Source organism: Chiloscyllium plagiosum, unplaced genomic scaffold (assembly GCF_037043375.1).
Source record: "Chiloscyllium plagiosum isolate Xiang-an unplaced genomic scaffold, Cpla_swu_hap1 HiC_scaffold_8, whole genome shotgun sequence".
NCBI lineage: Eukaryota > Metazoa > Chordata > Chondrichthyes > Orectolobiformes > Hemiscylliidae > Chiloscyllium > Chiloscyllium plagiosum.
Window position 1 is genome coordinate 41,938,888 of NW_028270146.1, and position 24,687 is coordinate 41,963,574.

The 24,687-nt window shown below is 41.6% G+C and overlaps 1 protein-coding gene across 5 annotated transcripts in view; it reads right to left on the reverse strand.

Moving 5' to 3' along the window:
- mdga2a (MAM domain containing glycosylphosphatidylinositol anchor 2a) overlaps positions 1-24,687 on the reverse strand; it is a 956,359-nt gene that overhangs the window by 489,632 nt on the left and 442,040 nt on the right. For all 5 annotated transcript variants that reach the window (XM_043697346.2, XM_043697340.2, XM_043697342.2 and 2 more), the window contains one exon: positions 4,125-4,454. In XM_043697346.2, coding sequence (XP_043553281.1) covers positions 4,125-4,454 — 330 coding nt within the window. The remainder of the gene's footprint in view (positions 1-4,124; positions 4,455-24,687) is intronic.

Here is a 24,687-nt window from a genome sequence, read left to right on the forward strand (position 1 = left end):
CCCTGGGGTGAGGGAGTCCAAAAGTAGAAGGCATGGGTTTAAGTTGAGAAGGGAAAGATTTAAAAGGGACCTCAGGGGCAACTTGTTCACACAGAGGGTGGTGCATGTATGGAATGAGCTGCCAGAGGAAGTGATGCAGGCTGGTACAATTACAACATTTAAATGTTATTCTGGAAAGGTTTTTGAATAGGAAGCATTTAAAGGGGTATGTCGCTGGGACTTATGACATTGGCTTCAGTCTTGCCAATATTTTACTTGAAGAATGAACAAGCTGACAATTTTAGAGACAGTGAAGGCATCAAGTTGGCTGACATTAGGGTAGCTCTGCATGTTTTCGGTGTACCTGAGGAAAATTCAGTCGGTGTCACTGGGGGTGGTGGGGGGTGGGGGAGTGTGGGTCGGTGGTTGGTGATGTGGGCTGTCACCAGAGGTAACTTCATTTGATCATGCCGCAGCTTATCCAAAACTCTAATGTTGTAGGTTTTTTAAAGCTCATTTATGGGATGTGGATGTCACTGCCTGGACCAGCATTTATTGCCCATCTCTAGTTGCCTTTGAGATGCAATCTGAGGTGAACAGTGACAACAACAGCTTATGCTTATATAACGCCTTAAATGTAATGAAATGTCCTGAGGTACTTTATAAGAAGGTTATTTAACAAAGCATGATGTCAATATATCGAAGAAGACAACACAATAGGGGATTGGGAGGCAATCCTGGATTAGAGGAGTGATGAAAATACTAGGACGTGAGAGACACAGTGGAGCTTGATTTGACAATAGATGACACATTATTAATAAAAATAAAATATTCTGTTTGGGAAAAGATGACCAGTGAACTTCCAGAAAGTGGCACAATGAAATTCCATTTATAAATCATTTGGAATAGGCTTTTAGCAGCAATTTTATATGATGACCAAATCTCAGCATGAATATAAATTGTGTAGATGTCATCTAGGGTGCTGGCTATGCCTATACAAAAAGTTCCATGGCCTCCCACATAGCTTCTGTAATTACAAAATAACAATGTGCAGTATGGGCAGTATAGACTTCAGTAAGGCTTTTGACAAAGTTCCTCATAACAGCCTGGTTAGCAAGGTTAGATCTCATGCAATACAGGGAGAACTAACTATTTGGATACAGAACTGGCTCAAAGATAGAATGCAGAGAGTGGTGGTGGATGGTCGCTTTTCAGACTGGAGGCCCATGACTGGAGGTGTGCCACAAGGATCGGAACTGGGTCCACTGCTTTTCATCATTTATGGAAATGATTTTGATGTGAACATAGGAGGTATGGTTAGTAAATTTGCAGATGACATCAAAATTGCAGGTTTAGTGGACAATGAAGTAGGTTTGCGGATGATACGAAAGTCGGAGGAGTTGTTGACAGTGAGGAAGGATGTGGCAGGTTACAGCAGGATATAGAGAAGCTGCAGAGCTGGGCAGAAAGGTGGCAAATGGAATTCAATGTAGCTAAGTGTGAGGTGATTCACTTTGGGAGGAATAACAAAAAGATGGGGTACTGGGCTAATGGTCGGATACTTGGTAGTGTGGATGAGCAGAGGGATCTTGGTGTCCATGTACACAGATCTCTGAAAGTTGCCACCCAGGTAAACAGTGCGGTGAGGAAGGCATATGGCGTACTGGCTTTTATTGGTAGAGGAATTGAGTTCCGGAGTCCTGAGGTCATGATGCAGTTGTATAAGACTCTGGTGCGGCCGCATCTGGAATATTGTGTGCAGTTTTGGTCGCCATACTATAGGAAGGATGTGGAGGCACTGGAACGGGTGCAGAGGAGGATTACCAGGATGTTGCCTGGTATGGAAGGAAGATCGTATCAGGAAAGACTGAGGCACTTGGGGCTGTTTTCATTAGAGAAAAGAAGGTTTAGGGGTGACTTGATTGAGGTGTACAAGATGATTAGGGGGTTAGATAGGGTTGACAGCGTGAACCTTTTCCCGCGTATGGAGTCGGGTATTACAAGGGGGCATAGCTTTAAATTAAGGGGGGGTAGATATAGGACTGAAGTTAGGGGTAGGTTCTTCACTCAGCGAGTCGTGAGTTCATGGAATGCCCTGCCAGTAGCAGTGGTGGACTCTCCCTCTTTATGGGCATTTAAGCGGGCATTGGATAGGTATATGGAGGATAGTGGGTTAGTGGAGGATAGTGGGTTAGTATAGGTTAGGTTGGCTTGGATCGGCGCAACATCGAGGGCCAAAGGGCCTGTACTGCGCTGTATTCTTCTATGTTCTTCTATGTTCTATGTTCTATATTCTATGTTACTTCAGATTACAAGGGGATCTTGATCAAATGGGTCAATATGTGGTGCTGCATTTTGCAAAGGCAAATCAGAGCAGGATCCTAGGGAGTGTCGCTGAACAAAGATAACAAGCAAGTTCATAGTTCCTTGAAAGTGGAGTTGCAGATAGATAGGATAGTGAAGAAGGCATTGGGAATGTTTTCCTTTATTGGTCAGAGTATTGAGTATAGGAGTTGGGAGGTCATGTTGCAGCTGTACAGGACATTGGTTAGGTCACTTTTGGAATATTGTGTGTTATTCTGGTCTCCCCACTATAGGAAGGATGTTTTGAAACTTGAAAGGGTTCAGGAAAGATTTGCAAGGATGTTGCCAGGGTTGGAGGATTTGAGCTACAGGGAGAGGCTGAATAGGCTGGGGCTGTTTTCCCTGGAGCATCGGAGGCTGAGGGGTGACCTTGTAGAGATTTATAAAATCATGAGGGGCATGGATAGGATAAATAGGCAAGGTCTGTTCCCTGGTGTGGGGGAGTCCAGAACTGGAGGGCATATGTTTAGGGTGTGAGAGGGGAAAGATTTAAAAGGGAACTCAGGGGCAACTTGTTCACACAGAGGTAGGTGTGTGAATGGAATGAGCTGCCAGAGGAAGTGATGCAGGCTGGTACAATTACAACATTTAAACATATTCTGGAAGGGTTTTTGAATAGGAAGCATTTAAAGGGGTATGAGCTTATGCCAGCAAAATGGGACTAGATTATTTAGGATATCTGGTCGGCATGAACAAATTGGACAAAAGGGTCTGTACATCTCTATGACTCTAAATATACGTATAAATTACCGTTCATGACTCTGTAACCCAAGATTCCCAATGTCTTTTCACCTACACACTTTGGGCAGCCAACTGCTCACAGGATTTCGATTTACACTGTTTAAAGTCTTCTCTCTTGTTTCTTTCCCTTCCTGTTACCAGAAATACCTCCTTGCACTTTTCCTCTCACTTCGACTTTACTCCACCCCAATTGAAATTCATTTCCCAAACGTTCATTACGCCTCGACGTGCACATACTCTTGTCCCCATCCCAGGCTCAGCAATTTTTAAAAATAAGATCCATGTTTTTTCTTCCTCCCTGACCATTTTCTGGCGGACAATGAAAATATGCCTGCTAATGAGCAATAATTCCAAGGATCCCACTGCACTCTCTTTCATCCCAGCACTTGCTGGAGACTAACTAACCCCATAAACCTCCTTCCCATCCCTACTACTCCTTTCACTGTTAACCCTGTGTACTTAGCCAGCAAACTAACAATACCTGTCCTTCCACATGCCCCCTCAATCACTTGGAAACAAGGCCTTTGCTATTCATGACCTTCACTCATCAAACTTGATGGAAATTTTACCATCCTCTTCTTTGGCTCAGTCTTCATTTTTATTTGTTCATGCTTCCATGAGTAAGTTCAGATTGTTTAACTATCCTGCAGGCACTATACAAATTCAGTTGTTGTTAATTGCTATATAGCAGCAATTGCTGTTTTGAAATCAGCAAGTGTAAAGAAATACACAACATTACCATCCAGCCTTTCAGCAGTCGGAGGAAATCATTGGCAGCCTGTGGTATTCCAATGGCCCAGTAACTGAATAGAAGAATTGTAAATCTATTGACTCTCTCATTGACTTCAGACCCACATAAAATCCCTATACAAATCATCTTACACATTTCCTATTATATTCCATGTCATCATAATCTTTAAAATGCAGAAGAGCAATGATGGAGCAATCGAGAAATTATGTCAAAGTGGAAGAAAATACTGACTGACCAGCAACTAATTCAAGATAAACTGGTCATCTCTACCTGGGGTTTAAGCACTCACCAGTACTGCTGGAGATGTTCACATCAATGCTGATGTCAGGTACAGCCTGGCTATTGAGAGATGCTACACAAGTGTATGTTCCAAAATCAGTGAACCTTAGGTCAATGATGTCCAGGCTGGTCGTGCCAGGTGAGACATCAGGATCTGTTGTTGAGATAACCATCCTTTCTGAGCTCCGAAGGGGACGTCCATTCTTGAACCAAGAGAAAGTCAACTCATCCGGGGGAATGGCCTCCACCTGACAGGAAATTTTAACTTCACGGCCGATCTGAATGTTGTCATCATCATGGTATGGATCTGGTGTTATCCAGAAACGTCCTTTTTTCAAAGCTAGTAAAAACAGTAAACATAATGGTCAATAGGTTATTACACAAATCACAATAAGAATTAAGCACATATTCCATACACTTTGATGGGAGGAATATAACTCATGTCTAAGAAAAGGAAAATACCGTGGATGCTGGAGATCTGAAATATAACTCCTCAAGTACTGGAGAAACATAGCAGGTCTGGCAGCATCTGTGGAGAGAGAAAACCAGAGTCCACTGATTCTTCTTTGCAATTTAACTTTGGTTCCAAAGAAGAATTATATTGGACTCAAAACAGTAACTCTGCTTCTCTTTCCATCGATGTCGGTAGACCTGCTGAGTGTCTCCAGCGTACTGTGTTTGTATTTCATAACTCATGTCTAATGTGTATAAATGACATCAGCATAATGCCCGGAGTAGCTATCAGATCACCAACACAGTGGAAATGTTTGTATTTCCCATCAGAATGTGGAATCCAAACTAAAGCACAAATTAATACCTCATTTGTTCAATTTAACAGCATTGCTTCTCCATAACTTGATAATCAAAATCACACCCCAAAGGTACTTAACTGTAAAGTCCCAAAACTTCCAAATTTGTTCTTGAACCTGTGCTGAGCTAACTGATTTCAATGTGTGACATGGCCACAAGGACCTAGTTGTCTAGACTCACAGTAACCTCTGGGACTTCTTGAACCTTGACATCAACACAGAGCAGAGAATGCCAAAGACAAACAAATCTGTCATATGTTTAATCTCTTCAAATATTAATTTTACCAGCCGAGTACCCCGAACCATTTCTTTGAAACAATAGTATTGGATTAGTTCAATTAAAAAGTGCAAAATAGAACATTTTTATAAATTTTCTTTTAACGACAGAAGAGCAGTGGAATCTATTGTTTTTATAATATCAGCTAAAAAGGTTTATGGCCTAAGCATAATGGTTGTATGGCTGCTTCATTGCTTTTCACGTCACTGATCAAACTGAATGTTTCACAAATAATTGGAACCTTTCAAGGTCACATCTGAAGTTTACACATCATGGATAATTTCTTATACCTCATGGACATCACAGGTAAGGACTTCCACTTGCTACTTGGAAGACTCAAATAAATGCCTGTGTCCAAACTCACTGCAAGGGAAGGCTTCGATTTTCCACGCCTGTGTGTTTAAATGCTCAAACTGGTTGCTGAGCTGGAGGTGCAAATTGACCAATGGAAATATGATGTACTCTCTATGATTGAGAAATGACTCACAAAAACAGAGGATGGGAATGTTAATATTTTTGGATACCGGTTGGCTCAGTGGTTAGCACTACCCCCTCACAACACCAGCGACCTGGGTTTTATTCCAGCCTTGGGTGACTGTATGTGTGGAGTTTGCACCTTCTCCTGGTGTCTGTGTGGGCTTCCTGTAGATATTCCGGTTTCCTCCCACAGTCCAAAGATGTGCAGATTAGGTGGATTGGCCAGCTAAATTGCCTGATGAAGGGCTCCTGCCCAAAACGTCGATTTTCCTGCTCCTCGGATGCTGCCTGACCTGCTGTGCATTTCCAGCACCACTCTAATCTCACCAAAATGCCCATAGTGTTCAGAGATGTGCAGGATAGGTGGCTTAGCCATGGGAGATCCAGAGTTACAGGAATAGGGTAAGGAGTGGGTCTGGGTGGGATGGTCTTTGGAGGGTCAGAGTGGAATCAGTGGGCTGAATGGCCTGCTTCCACACTGTAGGGATTCTATGATTCTATATAAGGTATTCAGGAAAGATAGAAAAGGTAAAAAGGAGAGGCTAACAACTTTGATTCAGGCAAGTTATTTCAATATTAGAAAGAGACAATGTTCTTGAGGACCTAAGACAAAACCTGTTTAGTTGGAATCACAAATCAAAACTATTTGTTATGCGACATAGTGTAGGAGATAGTGAGCACTGTAGATGCTGGAGAGTCAAAGTGCTCACTATCTCCTATACTATGTCGCAACATGTGGTAACATGTGGTAGTGGAAAAAGCACAGCAGGTTGGGCAGCATCCGAGGAGCAGGAGATTCAACATTTCGGGAAGGACCTTTTACAAGCTCAGATTTAAAACAGAGATGAGGAGAAATTACTTCTCTCAAAGGATCATGAATCTGTGGAATTCACTACCTCATTCTGCAATGGTTGCTGGAATATTGAGTAATTCAAAGATGAGGCAGTCAGATTTTTAATTAGTAATGGTTTGAATAATTCTGGAGAGTGGGCAAGAAAATGGAGTTGTAACCAAGATGAGATTCACCATGATCATATCCTGGCAGAGCAGAGTCCAGGAGCTGAATTGCCTATTCCTGTTTTTCCTTCTTACGTGCGTATACAAGAATAGTACTGAAATCTGGTTATCTCTGTACTGATATAAATGCTCATCCACAGGGTACACAACATCAATTTCTTTTTACCAAATCAAGGTATCAACTACAGGTTTACAGCAGATTACATGAAAAATCTCAGTACTAATTATCAGCTTGTTAGCCTCAATTGTCGATGAATTTTCTGATATTTCTGATAGATGTGGAAGACGTTTAATTGCCTTGACAAGCAGGTTTGTTTTATTATTTCTTTTGAGTCCTGATTAAAATCATGCACAGGTGAAATACTCCACAATGGAGTACTATGAGCTTGCAACTATTCAATAAGATCATAAATGGAACAGAGTCAACAATTAGTCTTGTATCAATCAGCATGTGTCCTTGACACAGAGCTCCATTGTAAAGGCAATATGCAGATGATGAAAATGAAACAGCTCAATTTAGGTGCATGCTAGTAATCACAGCACTTGAAAACCAATAGGTTGAACAGAATGATAGGTTGGTGTTGACAGCATTGTACAGAGTAAAGTCATTAAACCAGCAGACGAGGGGGATGCAGTGGTAGTTTGGCACACTGACCTTTCTACTGCTGAAGCTAGGGGCCAACTCACGCACACCTCCTCCTACTTTCCTCTCAAGCACGATCTCACCTCCCATCACCAAGCTATAAGCTCCCATCCCATCCACAATCTCATCACCTCAGAGAATCTCCCACCAACAGCCTCCAACCTCATAGTCCAGGAACCTCTCACCACCCAGTTCTACCTCTTACCCAAAATTCACAACCTAACTGCCCCAGTCAACCCATTGTCTCAGCCTGCTCCTGCCCCATTGAACATATCTGTGCATACCTTGACACTGTCCTGTCCCCCCAGTCCAAGAGCTTCACACATATATTTGGGACACTAACTACGCCCTCCACCTCCTCCGTGACTTTTGTTTCCCCTGCCCCCAACGACTCATCTTCACCATGGACATCCAGTCCCTATACACATCCATGATGAAGTTCTCCAAGTCCTCTGTTTCTTCCTCTCACACCATCCCAATCAGGACCCTTCCACTGACACACTGGCTGAATTGGTCTTCATCCTCAACAATTTCTCATTCGAATTCTCCACTTTCTCTGGACCAAAGGGATAGCCATGGGCACCTGCATGGTCCCCAGCTATGCCCACTTCTTTGTCGGGTACATGGAACAGTCCTGCAAAAACATTATCCCTTACTCCCAACTTCTCCGTCTCCACCGCATATACTCCCAGAAGGATCAATTCCACCATAGAACATCCCAGATGGCCATCTTCTTCAGGGACCACGATTTCCCCTCTCACGTGGTTGATGATGCCCTCTAGTGCATCTCCTCCACTTCCCTCACCTCCGGCCTTGAATACACCCCTCCAATCGCAACAAGGACAGGACCCCTCTGGTCCTCCCATCAACCTCCGGATACAACGCATCATCCTCCATCATTTCTGCCACCTAAAGTCAGACCCCACCACCAGGGATCTATTTCCCTCCCACCCCTATCTGCATTCTGCAAAGACCATTCCCTCCACAATTTCCTTGTTAGGTCCACACCCTCCACCAATCCACCCTCCACTTTGGGCATCTTCCTTTGCCACTGCAAAAAGTGCAAAACCTGTAAACCACACCTCCCCCCTCACCTCTTCCAAGGCCCCAAAGGATCCTTCCACATCTGATAGATTTACCTGTACTTCCACACTCATCTACTGTGTCTGTTGCTCCCGATGTGGTATCCCCTACATCGGGGAGACAGGATGGCAACTTGCAGAACGTTTCAGAGAGCATCTCTGGGACACAAGCATCAATCAGCTCCACAACCCTGTGGCCGAACACTTCAATTCCCCCTCCCACTCTACCAAGGACATGCAAGTTCTTTGCCTCCTCCACCTCCAAACTCTAACCAACCGAAGCCTGGAGAAAGTATGCCTCATCTTCCACTTTGGGACCCTCCAATCACTTGGGATCAATGTCGATTTCATCAGTTTTCTCATTTCCCTGCACCCACCTTATCTCAGATCCAACTCTCTAACTCAGCACTGCCCTCTTGAACTGTCCTACCTATCTATCTCCCACTGATCCACTCCACTCTCCTCTCTGACCTATCAACCTCCACCTTCACCTATGTATTGCATTCTCAGGTATCTTCCCCCGAGATCCCCCCCCCCTTCCATTTATCTCTCAGCCCCCTTGGGCCCCCCCAGATTTCTGATGAAGAGCTCATGCTCGAAACATTGACTCTCCTGCTCTTCCGATGTTGTCTGACTGGCTGTGGTTTTCCAGCACCACACTTTTCAACTCTGATTTCCAGCACCTGCAATCCTCACTTTCGCCTACAGGGAGTACAGTATGTTTCAGACCGAGCAGAACAGCTTGACTAAGAGGGAAGAGTCATTTAATACGGTCACATTTGGACATGTAATGGAACATGAGCATTTACTGTGAAATCTGTGAAAGAATACTTTGTAAAGTCTTGCAGGGAGGCAGAAAAGCAAAGTCAGGGAAAATGTAAAAGTTAAACCAGACTCACAGTAGTCTCACAAAAACAGTAAACTATCATATCAACAGTCAAGGAATGAGAAAAATAACTCCATGTGTGGAAAGGAGCTTGAATGTTCCCAGCTCTTGACCTTGAGATGTGATAAGAGTAAGCAAAGTTTAGTATAAAGGGAATATGTGAAAGCTATTCAGGCACCCCTTACATGAGGCATTTTGCCAAATGTATTGGGTCGATTCTGCAGAGTCCGAATAAACATTTTCTTTGCTCTTGCTAGCATTTGAGTCAAGTCAATTTAATTTCCATGACAGATACTGAGCTTGTGATGACAGGAGGAACGCAAAATGTTTCCAGGAAATAGTGGTAAGTACAATCCATCCCCTCAGGTGACTGAAAAATACAGTTACATGCAAAATGAAAGCACGGTGACCAACTCTGGGGGTTGAGGTGGGAGGTGTGGGGGAGCAGCGAGATGGAGATAGGTGCAGTTTTAGCTGCTCTCAGAACTTGAGAAGCAGAGGTGGGGTCCTGATGAGACCTGAGATGCTTCAGGTGAGAGGGACTGCAAGGTTTGACAAGACCCAAGAAGCAGTCTAATTTATTCATTATCCTTTTTTTCAGCTTCTCCCTTCCACCTGAGTTTCCCAAGACCTCTCTTATCCCTTTCCCCTCAGGCTAGCTGGGTATCCATATCACCCCAACACTACACCACTCCTCCCCAAAATGGACTGGGGTGGGGGCTGCCGCTGAAGCAGCCATCACCAAACCTGAATGTAGAGAATCACCCATCCAATGGAGGCCTAAGTTGCAGCTTATTCCCTGGAGAATCAATAGTTGCAATTGGAGACTATCTGTGGCTAACAATGGATCATGTGTAAAAGCAGACCATGTGTTAACAAGGCCTGGTATGTGGGGGTGAGGTGGGGAGCAGCTATTCACTCTCTCAGGCTGGTCATTATCCACTCCTTTGCCTGTCCAACTATTCTCTCTCTTTGGGCTCTATCTCCACGTATTGTTTACTCCATACCCCCCTTCCCACCCTATCTTCTGCATTAAAAATAAATCTTTTCCTAGCTACCATCAGTTCTGAAGAAGGGTCACCAGACCCGAAAAGTCAACTCTGACTTTTTGCCACTTATGTTGCCAGACTTGCTAAGCTTTTCCAGTAATTTTTGTTTCATCTTTAAATTGTGAAGTCAGATTGTATAAATGTAACTTGTATTTATTGCAATAAGGATTTTGAAGAGTGTTCTAATTTATGGGGAAGATGATGGTGTCATGATAATGCCAACTGGACTCGTAATTCAGAGGCCCAGACTGCAGCTTTGGCATGATGGGTTCAAATCTCACCATGAGAATTTAATGAGTAAGTCTGGAACTGAAAGCTAGACTTAATGAGCAGGAAAATATTGTTGTAAAAACCCATCTAATTCACAAATATTCCATCGGAAAGGAACTCTGATGTCATTGCCTAGTCTAGCCTACGTGTGACACCAGGCCCACAGGAATCCTTTAGGCCTTGAAATGGCCTTGCAAGCTCTCAATTCAAGGCCAATTGGGGATGACGAACAAGTGCTGGCCTTGTCAGCGATGCCCATATTCCATGAAAGAATGAAAGAAAGGTTATTCAATGGTGAAAGAATTAGATTGGGTAAATGCAAATACATTATTTCTTCCAATGTGGGAATTCACAACAAGGGGAATAATCTTAAACTTAGATAAAGACCATATCCGAAATTAGGTAGAGCTTTCTGCAAAGACAGGGACCTGTAATTCACTTCCAGAAAAGCCTGTAAATGTTGTATAAATTGAATTTTCAGGCCTGAGATGGTCTGACTTTAATCATTTGGAATATCAAGCAATATTGAGCTGAACAAAGGCTTCTAAACAGGTTGATGTACAGATCTAACAATGACAGAACCAGCTCAAGTAGATGAAAGGCCTACTCTTGCTTCTATGTTCCAAAGGTTTAAAATTACAGATTCTAAAGCCAGGTAATATGGCAATTCATTCCCAACCCCATCACAACAGAGATACAAAGAAAACTAAGAATGCAGTCACCAAAAACCATTCTAATTACAAAAAAATATTTGGAAGAATGACAATCAAAAGGAAAGATATAATGTAAAGCATCTTATAAAACAAACCTCCTACATTCATAACTGACAATGTAACAGCTCTTTGTGCTGCACTAGAATGTCAAGTGGACCTTGAACATGTACCCAACTGACTCAGAGATAGAAATGCTATTAATTGAATGAGCAGAAATGTGCTTTAATACATGACCCTGACTTTTAAAAAAAAATATCTCGATGGAAAACCTAAGCATTGATAATGTTAACCATGAGTAGTTATAAAATGTAAACCTGTTATGTGATGGCTAAAATATTAAATTCACTTTCTTACAGAAATAAATATTTTTTTTTAACTGATTTTTGGATATGCCTTATAATAACAAATACCTTTATATAGTATTATATACTTTGATACAACATAATTTATTTTCCAGAGATTGCCTCACCTTCCTTATGTCATTTAAAAAAGATTCTTATTTTGCAGTTGATAATCTTTACCACATTCCTCAAAGTCTTTGGCACTACTAGCACCTAAAATAATGGGGCATTATAATTAAAACAAAACCTCATTCACTTTAGTTTATATGTGTAGCAAACTGAATCCAGTAAGTCAAAATGAACTCATATTCCTATACCACTTTACACATTTTCAAGATGTCCCCAACTATTTCACATCCAATGAAATACCTTTGAACCGTAGTCCTTAATATAAAAACAAAAGCCTTTTTGCACAACCCAAGGTCCCACAAGTAGCAGCAAGATAAATGACCAAATAATCTCAGAACAGTGGTATTGATTGAGAAATAAATAATAGCTAGGTCACTGGAAGAACTTTGCTGTTCTTCATTGAATAGGGTCATGGAATCTTCTGCAGTCATTTCTACAGATGAAAAACAGTGTCATCTCAGCAAAAAGAATCCAGCCACTGCCACCTCTCAATATGCAGTAAGAGGAGGTGAAATTAAGCACTTGTCTGTAGCATGGGGCTTGAATCCACAACATTCTGTTTCAGTGGTGCGAAAGCTCCCACTGAACCAAGGTTGCCTTATACTACTATGTTGTTCATCGATCTGCCACGGATCACTTGTTTTAAATCAAACATTATTTGGAAATGGAGAAACAGCAATAACTGCAGATAATACCCCCAATATATGTGTTTCAACCATTTTTACACATATTCCTATATCCTTGCTTGACTTCAGAGAACTAGGGAATCCCTACAGGCCCTTCGGCCCAATAAGTCCATACAGAAGTCCTCCAAAGAGTAACCCATCCAGACCTATTCCCCTACCCTATTATCCTGTATTGACCCCAACTAATGCACCTAACCTACATATCCCTGAACACTATAGGCAAATTAGTATGGCCAATTCGCCCTAACTTGCACATCTTTGGATTGTGGGAAGAAACTAGAGCACCCAGAGGAAACCCACGTAGACACAGGGAGAATGTGCTAACTCTACACAGTTGCCCAGGCTGAAATTGAACCTGGGTCCCTGATGCTGTGAGGCAGCAGTGCTAACCACTGAGCCACTGTGCCACCCCTTCTTATCTTCTGCCTATACCAATAAACGTTTGGCAAAACCTTCCAAAACAGAAATCTTGGTTAGGTTTTCCAGTTCAGCATTAAAGTGGTCAGGTAAGAGGTACAACGCACCATCCTTCATGACTTCTCATATTCATTGATGTCCTGGACTGTTACAATTGTCAAGAATACTATTTATTCAGGAACATACAAGGGCAATAATGTGACAATACAAGAGCAAACCTTGATGCCGTCAAGTGATGTAACTATGAAGTTGGACGAGGGAAATCCAGTAGATGTAGTGTACCTGGACTTTCAGAACACTTTTGATAAAGTCCCACACAGGAGGTTAGTGAGTAAAATTAGGGCGCATGGTACTGGGGGCAAAGTACTAGATTGGATTGAAAATTGGTTGGCTAATAGGAAACAAAGGGTAGTGATAAACGGATCCATTTCGGAATGGCAGGCAGTGACCAGTGGGGTACCGCAGGGATCCGTGCTGGGATCGCAGCTTTTTACAATATATGTTAATGATATAGAAGATGGTATTAGCAAATTTGCTGATGATACAAAGCTGGGTGGCGGGGTGAAATGTGATGAGGATGTTAGGAGATTACAGGGTGACCTGGACAAGTTAGGTGAGTGGGCAGATGCATGGCAGATGCAGTTTAATGTGGATAAATGTATGGTTATCCACTTTGGTAGCAAGAACAGGAAGGCAGACTACTACCTCAATGGAATCAATTTATGTAAAGGGGCGGTACAGAGAGATCTGGGTGTTCTTGTACACCAGTCAATGAAGGCAAGCATGCAGGTACAGCAGGTAGTGAAGAAGGCTAATAGCATGCTGGCCTTCATAACAAGAGGGATTGAGTATAGAAGCAAGGAGGTGCTTCTGCAGCTGTACAGGGCCCTGGTGAGACCACACCTGGAGTACTGTGTGCAGTTCTGGTCTCCAAATTTGAGAAAAGACATTCTGGCTATTGAGGGAGAGCAACGTAGGTTCACGAGGTCAATTCCTGGAATGGCAGGATTACCTTACACTGAAAGACTGAAGCGACTGGGCTTGTATACCCTTGAGTTTCGAAGATTGAGAGGGGATCTGATTGAGACGTATAAGATTATGAAAGGATTGGACACTCTGGCAGTGGGAAACTTATTTCCACTGATGGGTGAGTGCCGAACCAGAGGACACAGCTTAAAAATATGGGGTAGACCATTTAGGACAGAGCTCAGGAGAAACTTCTTCACCCAGAGAGTGGTGGCTGTGTGGAATGCTCTGCCCCAGAGGGCAGTGGAGGCCCACTCTCTGGATTCATTTAAGAAAGAGTTGGATAGAGCTCTCAAAGATAGTGGAATCAATGGAGATAAGACAGGAATAGAATACTGATTAGGAATGATCAGCCATGATTATATTGAATGGCGGTGCAGGCTCGAAGGGCTGAATGGCCTACTCCTGCACCTATTGTCTATTGTCTATTGTGAAAAGTATCTCAGCAATTTGGATTAGTACATTCTCAGTTCACTACAACTATTGTGAACCTTCTTTAGAAATCTGATCTTATAATTAAAATGAAAGTATAATTGGAAAATGGATGAAAACACAAATCAAAAGAAAGACTAAAGGCAGAAAAGCTTAGAATGACAGCAATCTCCAAAAACATTTTGCAAGAGAAATCAATGATGCAAGGCAGATAGCCTGAAAGAAAGAATATCTAAAATGAAAATTTAACCTCAGAGGTAAAGTTTGTTGACAGTGACAATGATTCTAGGAAAGGGTACACCTGTCAAAAAGTAGTACTTGCAGAGGATGCCCTATGGAAAATTTGGGATGACAGCCTATTGTCCAAATATTGGACTGTGTTTTCAAGCCCTACTCTTCACACACAAAACGTGTTTGTTTCAAAAACTATTATGTTAAAGTAGGCTATACAAATACATATCAAATTTTTGTTGCAAAATAAAAGTTCTGAGGAAAAATCATCATCTAAGTAGCAAAAACTGTGATTTTGAAGAAAAACACTGATTGATTAAAGTCATAATAGGTTAAGGAGCTGGTCGAGGGCATTACAGATGAAAATATACAAATAGAAAATGCTGGAAGGTCAAAGCAGACTGCCAACATCTGTAAAGCGAAACCACAAGTGAATGCTTCTAATTAAAAGCCTACACTTGATATGTTAAATCTTTACAGTTTACAGCTGTGACCTTACCAAATGTGCATTTCCAGAGTTCTCAGCTCTTGTTCAAATAATGATTTTCTTTTATTTTCTGTTTTTGTGCAAAAAAAACCTGGGGTATTGCATGAGACAAATTTGATGATTTCTTCGGAAGACTTGAGAAAAGGATGGTTGAGAAGTTAATGAGAGAGTTGGAAGTCAAGCAAGGATATATGAATGGGTGTAAAAGTGATTGGATCACATGCAGAATTATCTGCAGTTATCATGCAACATTCAATTGAAAGAAATGTTATATGTTCCTGATATGGAAATTGAAATTTGTCGAGGAAAGCTGAAGTTAGATAAATTGAACTTAGTCGACAACGTCAGCTTGGATTTCTGTTCTTTATGCACATAATTCTCGATACTAAAATAAAATATGTGATTATCAAATTTATGGATTCTACAAAATATGAATGAGCAACAAAGGTTCAAACTGTGATCCCATGGGCCTCTCCTTAGTATCATCTCCAGTAAAAATTTAAATATATTAATTGCTTTCAGAGGGATTCACTTGATTTTTGCATTTCAGTAAGACAAATGACAAATTACACTGAATATTGGCAAACATACAATGTGGAACAATGAACAACATAAGCACAAAATGAAAGGATTAATTTAGCAGTGAAAGATTCAGAAAGAGATTTGAAAATAACAGTGAATCTATAGGCAATGTAGCAAGTCAATTAAATCAAATAAAATACTGGAATATATAACCTTTCATGAACACAAGTCTATTGAGGTTGTAAAATGCACTTGTCAAATTCTGCTGACAGTAATGTGCATCATTCTGGTCACACCACTGTAGAGGGATTGGGAAGATGTAATGAAAAGCACTATGCAAATGTTTCAATGAAGCGGTGAAATGCAACATTAATAATTCTAAGTATAAAGAGTGTGTGGAGGGGGTGTGGGGGTGGGGGTTGTATCTCTGAAGATTCAAATGGCTCAAACTTACAAATTGGAAAGAAGGCTGTTAATTAAGACAGAACTTTCTGAAGCATATAAAACATTCGTGAATTCAGATAAGGAACAGTAGACTCTTGCTTCAGAGCGAGAGACACTAGTAGATCTGGAGATTATAGGTATAACTAACAAAACATGAATGTAATTGGAGAGCGATAAACATCTCAGGTAGATAGCAGAAACATATCGCTTTGGAGTATTCATGTTTAGTTGGATGCTGACTGGAGGAGGTTGGATTGTTAATGAAATGAACTTGAGTTTGGTGACTAGTTTTGATTTAGCCTTCAGAATCATCCATTGATCAATTGGTCATGCATTTGTACACATGTAATATAATGATTCAACAGTGAAATCCAGCAATGTAATTTTATTGTGAGGGATAGAGATAAATCTAAGTCTTATAGTACGTAATGCACATGAGATAAGTTCTATGGAGGAGAAGAGACTGATAAAAAGAAAAGAAATTCACACAACTGGCTAAGGCATATTCGCATAAATAAAGGAAGTAGTTTTACAGTCTGTTCTGTCATGTGAATTGGCTTTAATGCAATCGCAGAATTCAGACCATTATCTGGAGAGTGCAAACTTTCCTTACCTGTAATGGCAATAACGTGAAGATTGAGCGATTTTCTTATAACACAAGATCATACAATTGCATTATATAAGAACCGACTCTCCAGGCAGTCTGACAAGATCGCTAAGAACAGTCTCCTAATTTAGTAGAAATTAGTACAGATATTTCATCTTTCTATGTTGGTGCTCAAATGTAGACTAAAACTCACAAACTCAGTGCAATGAACCAGCCACAATAAAATCTTACTCAATCTTTAAGGTGAACTTTATTGTTCAGGAGCCATTCCATACTAGACCAGTGCAAAAGATTGCCAAAGTCATGTCTCTGTGGAACTGCTCCTGCACAAAGTCCTTTCTGACCACTTTATGTAATAATAGCAGATGTGTTTTGTGTTTTACTTATAACAGCATCTGTTATATGCTCAGAAGCAAAATCACATCCATCCACTTGCACAAGCAGCAAGCAAATTACAGCTGTGCTCTTTTCCCTCTGAGAGTATCCAGCAGAACGGGTCAACTTCATTCAATATACCGAGATGGATTCACCTACTGTGTCTGGATGAAGGCACTAGGCCCATTTTAAACAAAGTGAGCAATGAAATTAAGTTATCCTGATTCCATCTATTATTGATAATGTTATCACACTATATAACTGACAGGACCACCATTAAGAATTTTGCGTTTGTGCAGAGGGATACGCTTCTCCCAAAGACTTTGAGAATCTGTTTATTGCTGATTGAGTCATAGGATTTTCATAGTATTTGCTTAATAACAATTAATCAATCATTATTCCAGGAAGATATGAGCCAAATATCTGCCAGAGAGGCCAAGAATGAAAAAAAAAACTGGAATTGGAGAAAACATGCTGGATCATTCTGCAAATGAAGAGGAAACAAGTGTAGCCGAGAACCAGCCTGTGGCATTGCCCAGCCAAGATGAAAGTTACTTCAGCCTCAATTTGAACAGTCACACAAGTGAGCACACCAATACACTTGCAACAGGGAATCAAGTGCTGGGGTCTTCAGGCAGTTTATCCCAGGAATTGGTGTGAGTGACCCACTCAGAATGCCACTCAACCATGGCCAAGATGTACTTCCTGAGTATAGCTGCTGATAAATAACATATATAGAAAATCTATCACTGTTCACCAATCACCCTTCAACAAAAACCAGGTGAGAGTAAAACCTTTGTGCAACTCTGCCATCAGGGCCACATGCTATGTGCATTTCAGTTTAATCCTTCATATTCAGAATAATTTAATCCTCAAGGGTTTATTGTAACTCAGTCACCTGGTTAGGTGAGCAATTAAATATTAGGAAACCACTTAGCCTCTCAAATATCTCCCTTATACCACAACTGTCAAGATGTGAACACGTGCTGAATGCTTGCTGCAATTATGCATGGCCTTGATGAGACCACACCAGAAATCTGTATCTAGTTTTGGTCTCCTTATCTGAGGAAGGATGCTCTTGCTGGAGAGAAGGTGCAGTGAATGCTTGCTAGACTGACTCCTGGATGGTAGGACGATGGACGAGGAGACATTCAATCAGACCAAATTATATTTACTGTAGATCAGAAGAATGAGGGATGAATCTATAAAATTCAAATGGAACTAGACAGGGCAACTGCAGAAAGTGTGTTCTTAATAGTGGGATAGTTCAGAACCGGGGGTCACAATCTAATGTAGAGGAGTTGAGATGAGGAGAAATTTCTTCACCCAGAGAGTGGTAAGCCTGTGGAATTCACTACCACAGAAAGAGTTGAGGCCAACATTGTATGATTTCAAGGATTACTATACTTATTAGATATGGGAGAGTGCTATACCTAATCCAAGGGAATTAAGCCAGTCAAGCAGGCAAGCATTTTTGGAATAGTGACTATAACTCTCTAAGCTGCAAAGTCATTGTGGAAACAGATAAAGATAGTGCAGAAGTTATGAGCCCAAAAGTGGGGGATGGCTAATTTCAGTATCATTATACAGGATCTGAAAAACAGATCCCCCTGGTAAGGGCAGAATCCCCCTCAGTCCTCACCTTCCACCCCACTAAACTCCGCATTCACCACATCATCCTCTGCCATTTCTGTTATCTGCAAACGGACCCCACCACCAGAGATATATTTCCCTCCCCACCCTTATCGGCTTTCCGTAAAGCCCATTCCCTCTGTGACTACCTGGTTAGGTTCATGACCTTTAACAATCCACCCTCCCCTCCCAGCATCTTCCCCTGCCACCTCAGGAATTGCAAAACCTGTGCCCACACATCCCCCCTCACCTCCGTCCATGGCCCCAATGAGTCTTCCACATCCATCAAAGTTTCACCTGTACTTCCACATGTCATTTACTGTAGCCATTGCTCCCGATGCAGTCCCCTCTACATTAGGGAGACAGGACATCTACTCGCAGCACACTTCAGAGAACATCTCTGGAACACACGCATGAAGTAACCCCACCACTCCATGGCCCAGCACTTTAACTCCCCATCCCACTCTGCCAAGAATATGCAGGTGTTGGGCCTCCTCCATTGCCAAACCTCAACTACCCGACGCCAAGAGGAGAAACACCTCATCTTCTGCCTTGGAACCCTCGAACCACATGGTATCAATGTGGACCACCAGTTTCCTCATTTCCCCCCCCCCCACCTTATCCCAGATCCAACCTTCCAACTCAGCACGACCCTTATGAACTGTATTACCTGTCCATCATCCTTCCCATCAATCCACTCCACTCTCCTCTCCAACTTATCACCTCTCCCCCACCTTCATCCACCTAACACACTCTCAGCGACCTTCCCCCCAGTCCCACCCCCTCCCATTTATCTCTCAGCCACCCAGGCCCACAAGCCTCATTCCTGATGAAGGGCTTATGCCTGAAACATCGACTCTCCTGCTCCTCGGATGCTGCCTGACCTGCTGTGCTTTTCCAGCACCACACCCTCGACTCTGATTTGCAGTCCTCACTTTCTCCGTAGATCTGAAAAACACTGACTGGGAGCAGCTAATTGTAGGCAAGTCTACATTTGGCAAGTGGGAATCTTTCAAAAGTAGTACAGTGAGAACTCAGGACCAGCATGATCCTCTAAGAATGATATGCAAGGGCAGCAAGTGCAGAGAACCCTGGATGACAAGGAATATTGTGAATTTAACAAAAAAAAGGAAACATTTGTCAGGTACAGTGTATTAAAAACAGGGAGGCCCTTCAAAAGTATACTGTATGTAGGAGATGCTTATGAAGGAAACCAAGAGGGCTAAGAGGGAGTACAAACTATCTTTGGCAAGGGGAATCAAAAAAACCCCAAAGCTTGTTCTCAGTATATTAAGGGTAAGAGGATTATCAGGGATAGGGTGGGCCTATTACAGACCAAAGGAGAATACTGTGCATGGAGCCAAAGGATATGTGTGAGGTCTTAAATGAAAACTTCTCACCTGTAATCACAAAGGAGAAATACATTGTAGCCAGGGATTTTATTTGGGATAGCAAGTTTCTAGAGCATGTTCACATTAATAAGAAGGAGAAATTAGATGTTTTAACAGGCATACAAGTGCGTAAGTCCCCAGAGCTTTATGAGATGGGTCCCAGCCTGCTCTGAGAGGCAAGGGAGGAGATTGATGGGGCCCTGGCAGAATTACGTAATACATTGCTGGCCACCGGCAAAGTGACAGATGATTGGATGATAGCTAATATGCGCTCTTTGTTCAAGAATAGCAACAGGGATAGTCCAGGTTATTACAGACTAATTAGTTTGATGTTAGAAAGGGAGAAATTATGGGAAAAAATTCTGAAGGACACTATTCATCAATATTTGAAAAGCAGGGATAGTCAGCAGGGTGATTTAGTGGTTTGGATCAGAAATTGGCTAGCTGAAAGAAGACAGAGGGTTGATGGGCAATATTCATCCTGGGTTATGTTACTAGTGGTGTACTGCAAGGATCTGGTTTGGGGCCACTGCTGTTTGTCATTTTTATAAATGACCTGGATGAGTGTGTACAAGGATGGGTTAGTAAATTTGCAGATGACACTAAGGTCGGTGGAGTTGTGGATAGTGCCGAAGAATGTTGCAGGTTACAGAAGGACAAAGATAAGCAGCAGAGCTGGACTGTGAGGTAGCAAATGGAGTTTAATGCAGAAAAGTGTGAGGTGATTCACTTTGGAAGGAGCAACAGGAATAAAGAGTACTGGGCTAATAGTAAGATTCTTGGTAGTATAGATGAGCTGAGAGATCTTGGTGTCCATGAACACAAATCCATGAAAGTTGCCACCCAGATTGATAGGGCTGTTCAGAAGGCATACGGTGTGTTAGCTTTTATTGGTAGAGTTAATGAGTGTAGGAGCCATGAGATCATGCTGCAGCTGTACAAAACTCTGGTGCGGCCGCACTTGGAATATTGTATACAGCTCTGGACATAGTATTATAGGAAGGATGTGGAAGCTTTGGAAATGGTTCAGATGAGATTTACTAGGATGTTGCTTGGTTTGGAGGGAAGGTCTTGAGAGGAACGTCTGAGGGACTTGAGGCTGTTTTCTTTAGAGAGAAGAAGGTTCAGAGGTGACTTAATTGAGACATATAAGATAATAAGAGGGTTAAATAGGGTGAACAGTGAGAGCCATTTTCCTTGGACGGTGATGGCAAGCATGAGGGAACTTAGCTGTAAATTGAGGGGTGATATATATAGGACAGGTGTCAGAGGTAGTTTCTTTACTCAGAGAGTAGTATGTGTGTGGAACACCCTGCCTGCAATAGTGGTAGACTCATCAACCTTAAGGGCATTTAAATGATAAACATATGGATAAAAACGGAATAGTATAGGTTAGATGGGCTTCAGATTGGCTTCACAGGTCGGCGCAACATCAAGGGCTGAAGGGCCTGTACTGTGCTGTAATGTTCTTTGTTCTATGTTCAGCATGGATATGTCATGGGAAATCCTGTCTTAGTAACCTTAGTTGAGTTTTTTGAAAAAGTGACTAAATATATGACGAAGTTGATATGGTTTACATGGACTTCAGTGAGGTCTTTGACAAGGACCCACATGGAAGGCTAGAAATTTAGAGCCATGAGATCCAAGGCAAGTTGGCAAACTGGTTACAAAAGTCACTTGCAAATAAAAGGCAATGAGTAATGGTGCAGGGTTGTTTCTGTAATTAGGAGACTGTGATCAGCAGTATACCATTATGACCCTTGCTAATTGTTATGTAAATTAATGACTTGGTGGTGAATATAGGAAGTATAATTAGTAAGTTTGCAGTTGGCATGAATTTTGGTGGTTTTTGATTAGATTCTATTCCCTACAGTGTGGAAACAGGCCTTTCAGCCCAACAAGTCCACATCGACTTTCCGAAGAGTAACGCACCCACATGCATTTCCCGCTGACTAATGCACCTAACACTATGGGCAATTTACCATGCCCAATTCACCTGATCTGCACATTTTTGGACGGGGGGAGGAAACCAGAGTACCTGAAGGAAACCTACCCAGACACGGGGAGAATGTGCAAACTCCACACACACAGTTTTGTTGATACTGAACAGGATGGTCTCTGGCTACAGTCTGATATTGATCAGCTGGTAAACTGGGCAGAGCAGTGGCAGGTGGAATTTAATCCCAGTAAGTGCAGGCTGATGCATTTTGGGGGTCTAATAAGAGAAGCATTTACACCATGAATGGTAGACCTTTGAGGGAATTACTGAAGATCAAAGGAACCTTGGTGTACAAGTACACAGATCTCTGAAGGTGTCAGCACAGGTAGACAGGGTGGTGACAAAGGAATATGGGATGCTTTCCTTCATTAGCCGTATGTAGAATACGGCAAGGCAGTCCAGTTACAACTTTTTAAAACATTAGCTAGGCCACTTTATGCAGTTCTGGTTACCACACTATTGGAAGGATGTGATTGCTCTGGAGACGGTGCAGAGGAGATTAACCAGGATGTTGCTTTGGATGAAAAGTCTCAGTTATGAAGATATTGGATAGGCTGGGTTTGTTTTTCCTGGAAAGACTGAGGGGTATCTAATTGAAGTGTACAAAATTATGAGAGATATAGACAGAGTAGATCATGAGAATCTCTTTCCCACGTCAAACTTGTCTAATACCAGACAACATAAGTTTAAAATAAGGATCAAGTAGTTGAGAGGAGATCTGAGAAAGACTTTTTCACTCAGAAGGTGGTAGAAATATGGAACTTGCTGCTTGAGAGGGTGGTATTCACACAACATTTAAGAAGCACGTGGATGAGTGCTTAAAATGCCAGGACATACTAGATTCTTGACTATGTTCAGGTTAATGGGATTACTGTAGTTTGGTGTTTTATGGTTGGCATAGAGATGGCATACCAAAGGGCTTGCTTCAATGTTGTATGATTCTGATTATCACACTTAGGGCTAAAAGGATGAAAAGATGGGGTGAAAATCAGCATTGATCATAATGAATGGCACAGCAAGATTGAAGGGCTGAATGGCCTATTCCTGCTCCTATTTTCTATGTTTCTATGGGTGAGGGTTGATATAAGTCCATGTGTAGATGCAGGTTGTGGTCCATGTGTGAATGCAGGTGGAGCAGACCCACTCATCTTTTTTATGTTGCTGTATAGTTCACCATTCTATTCACTTGGTTGTTTGCTGCTTTCCATTGCTTGTGAATAGCGTCCAATTAGATTCCAAGAACTCTTCAGCTTCACCTTTGTCTATTTCAGCAATATTTGTAAAGTACATACATTGCCTACTTTTCTTTCCCCTCTGAACAATTGTACACATCTTTATTAAACTTCATTCCTTATTTTGCTGTCTACTTAAACATATTTTTCTAACTAAACCTGGATGTTCTGAGTTGTTAAATATTGTAGTTTTCCATGATAATACAGAGTTCTTTGTTCTTTACATACAGAAGTAACAGACATATGGATTCAACCTGTTTCAGTTTATCAGAATAAGTTGGTTCATTCTTTGGTTCATTCCTCAGAGCAATGCCGTGAATAATCAAGTGTCAACTTCCTTGTTTAAATTTCAACAAAATCTGGAAGTTAACTGGCAGTCATCATCAATGTGCTGCATTCTTCATGACAAGATTGCTACCAATCAGAGTTAATTTGCTAAACAAGCAGTATCTCTTCTCATACTAGATAAAATGTTGTTCCCCGGAAGAAAGCTTCATAAAAATGTGTCTTTTTCAGCAATAATACAGTTATATGTGTGATCGTTTAATACATTCACTTTAAGAAATCAGGCTGGGAGAAGATATTGTATCAGATAGCTGTAACTCTATCTAATCTGATGATGTCACAGTCTTTAGGTGGGGCCAAGGAATTCTGCATTGACCTTCCTAATGAACAGTTGTATTCTCTACAGCTCCTCAAAACCTTCAGCATATATAACTGGTCACTAATGTGAATTGTTCATATTGCTGTCTTATCAATAAATGGCTCTTCTGTCAAGTGATCTACCTCTGCCACTGACAATTAGACAGGCTTTAAAACAAGCCTGGACAAAGAAAGATCAGTGGAAGCAAATCATCTCAAACAACCCTTTCCCAAAGCCACAAACTGGCAGAGGTGGCAGGCATCACGAGATGTTAGCAATGGCAATCAGTGCAAATATCACATGTAACAATTCTTTAGCTCATATCCCATCAACATGTGCCTGAATGATTTATTGTTAGCCAAGTGACTTTAGGGCCTTCCATATTGTCATTTTCTTTCTGCTCGGCAAGAGGTAACTATATAGAGAAACAGTAACATAACTAATGAAGAGAAGCTTAATGAAGCAGTTCTGCAGATAATTATTGTGGTTACTTCGGCCTGCCTACTGATGATCTACATTGAGGGATTAAGTTTTGTTCAGGTAGTTCCATAAGTAATAAACAAACACTCAACAGAGCCCAGAACTAAAACTAAAATGAATCTCAGAATGGACCAATTCCACTCTCCAAACTGTAAAGAATCATATATTCTCTAGAGCAATCCCCTCGGGTTTCTATCACAGCATGAAGCTTATCCACTGCAATCTGTGCTCACAGAAAGTGTATGGCTGCACTCAAGAGCCTTGTAAATTCAATTT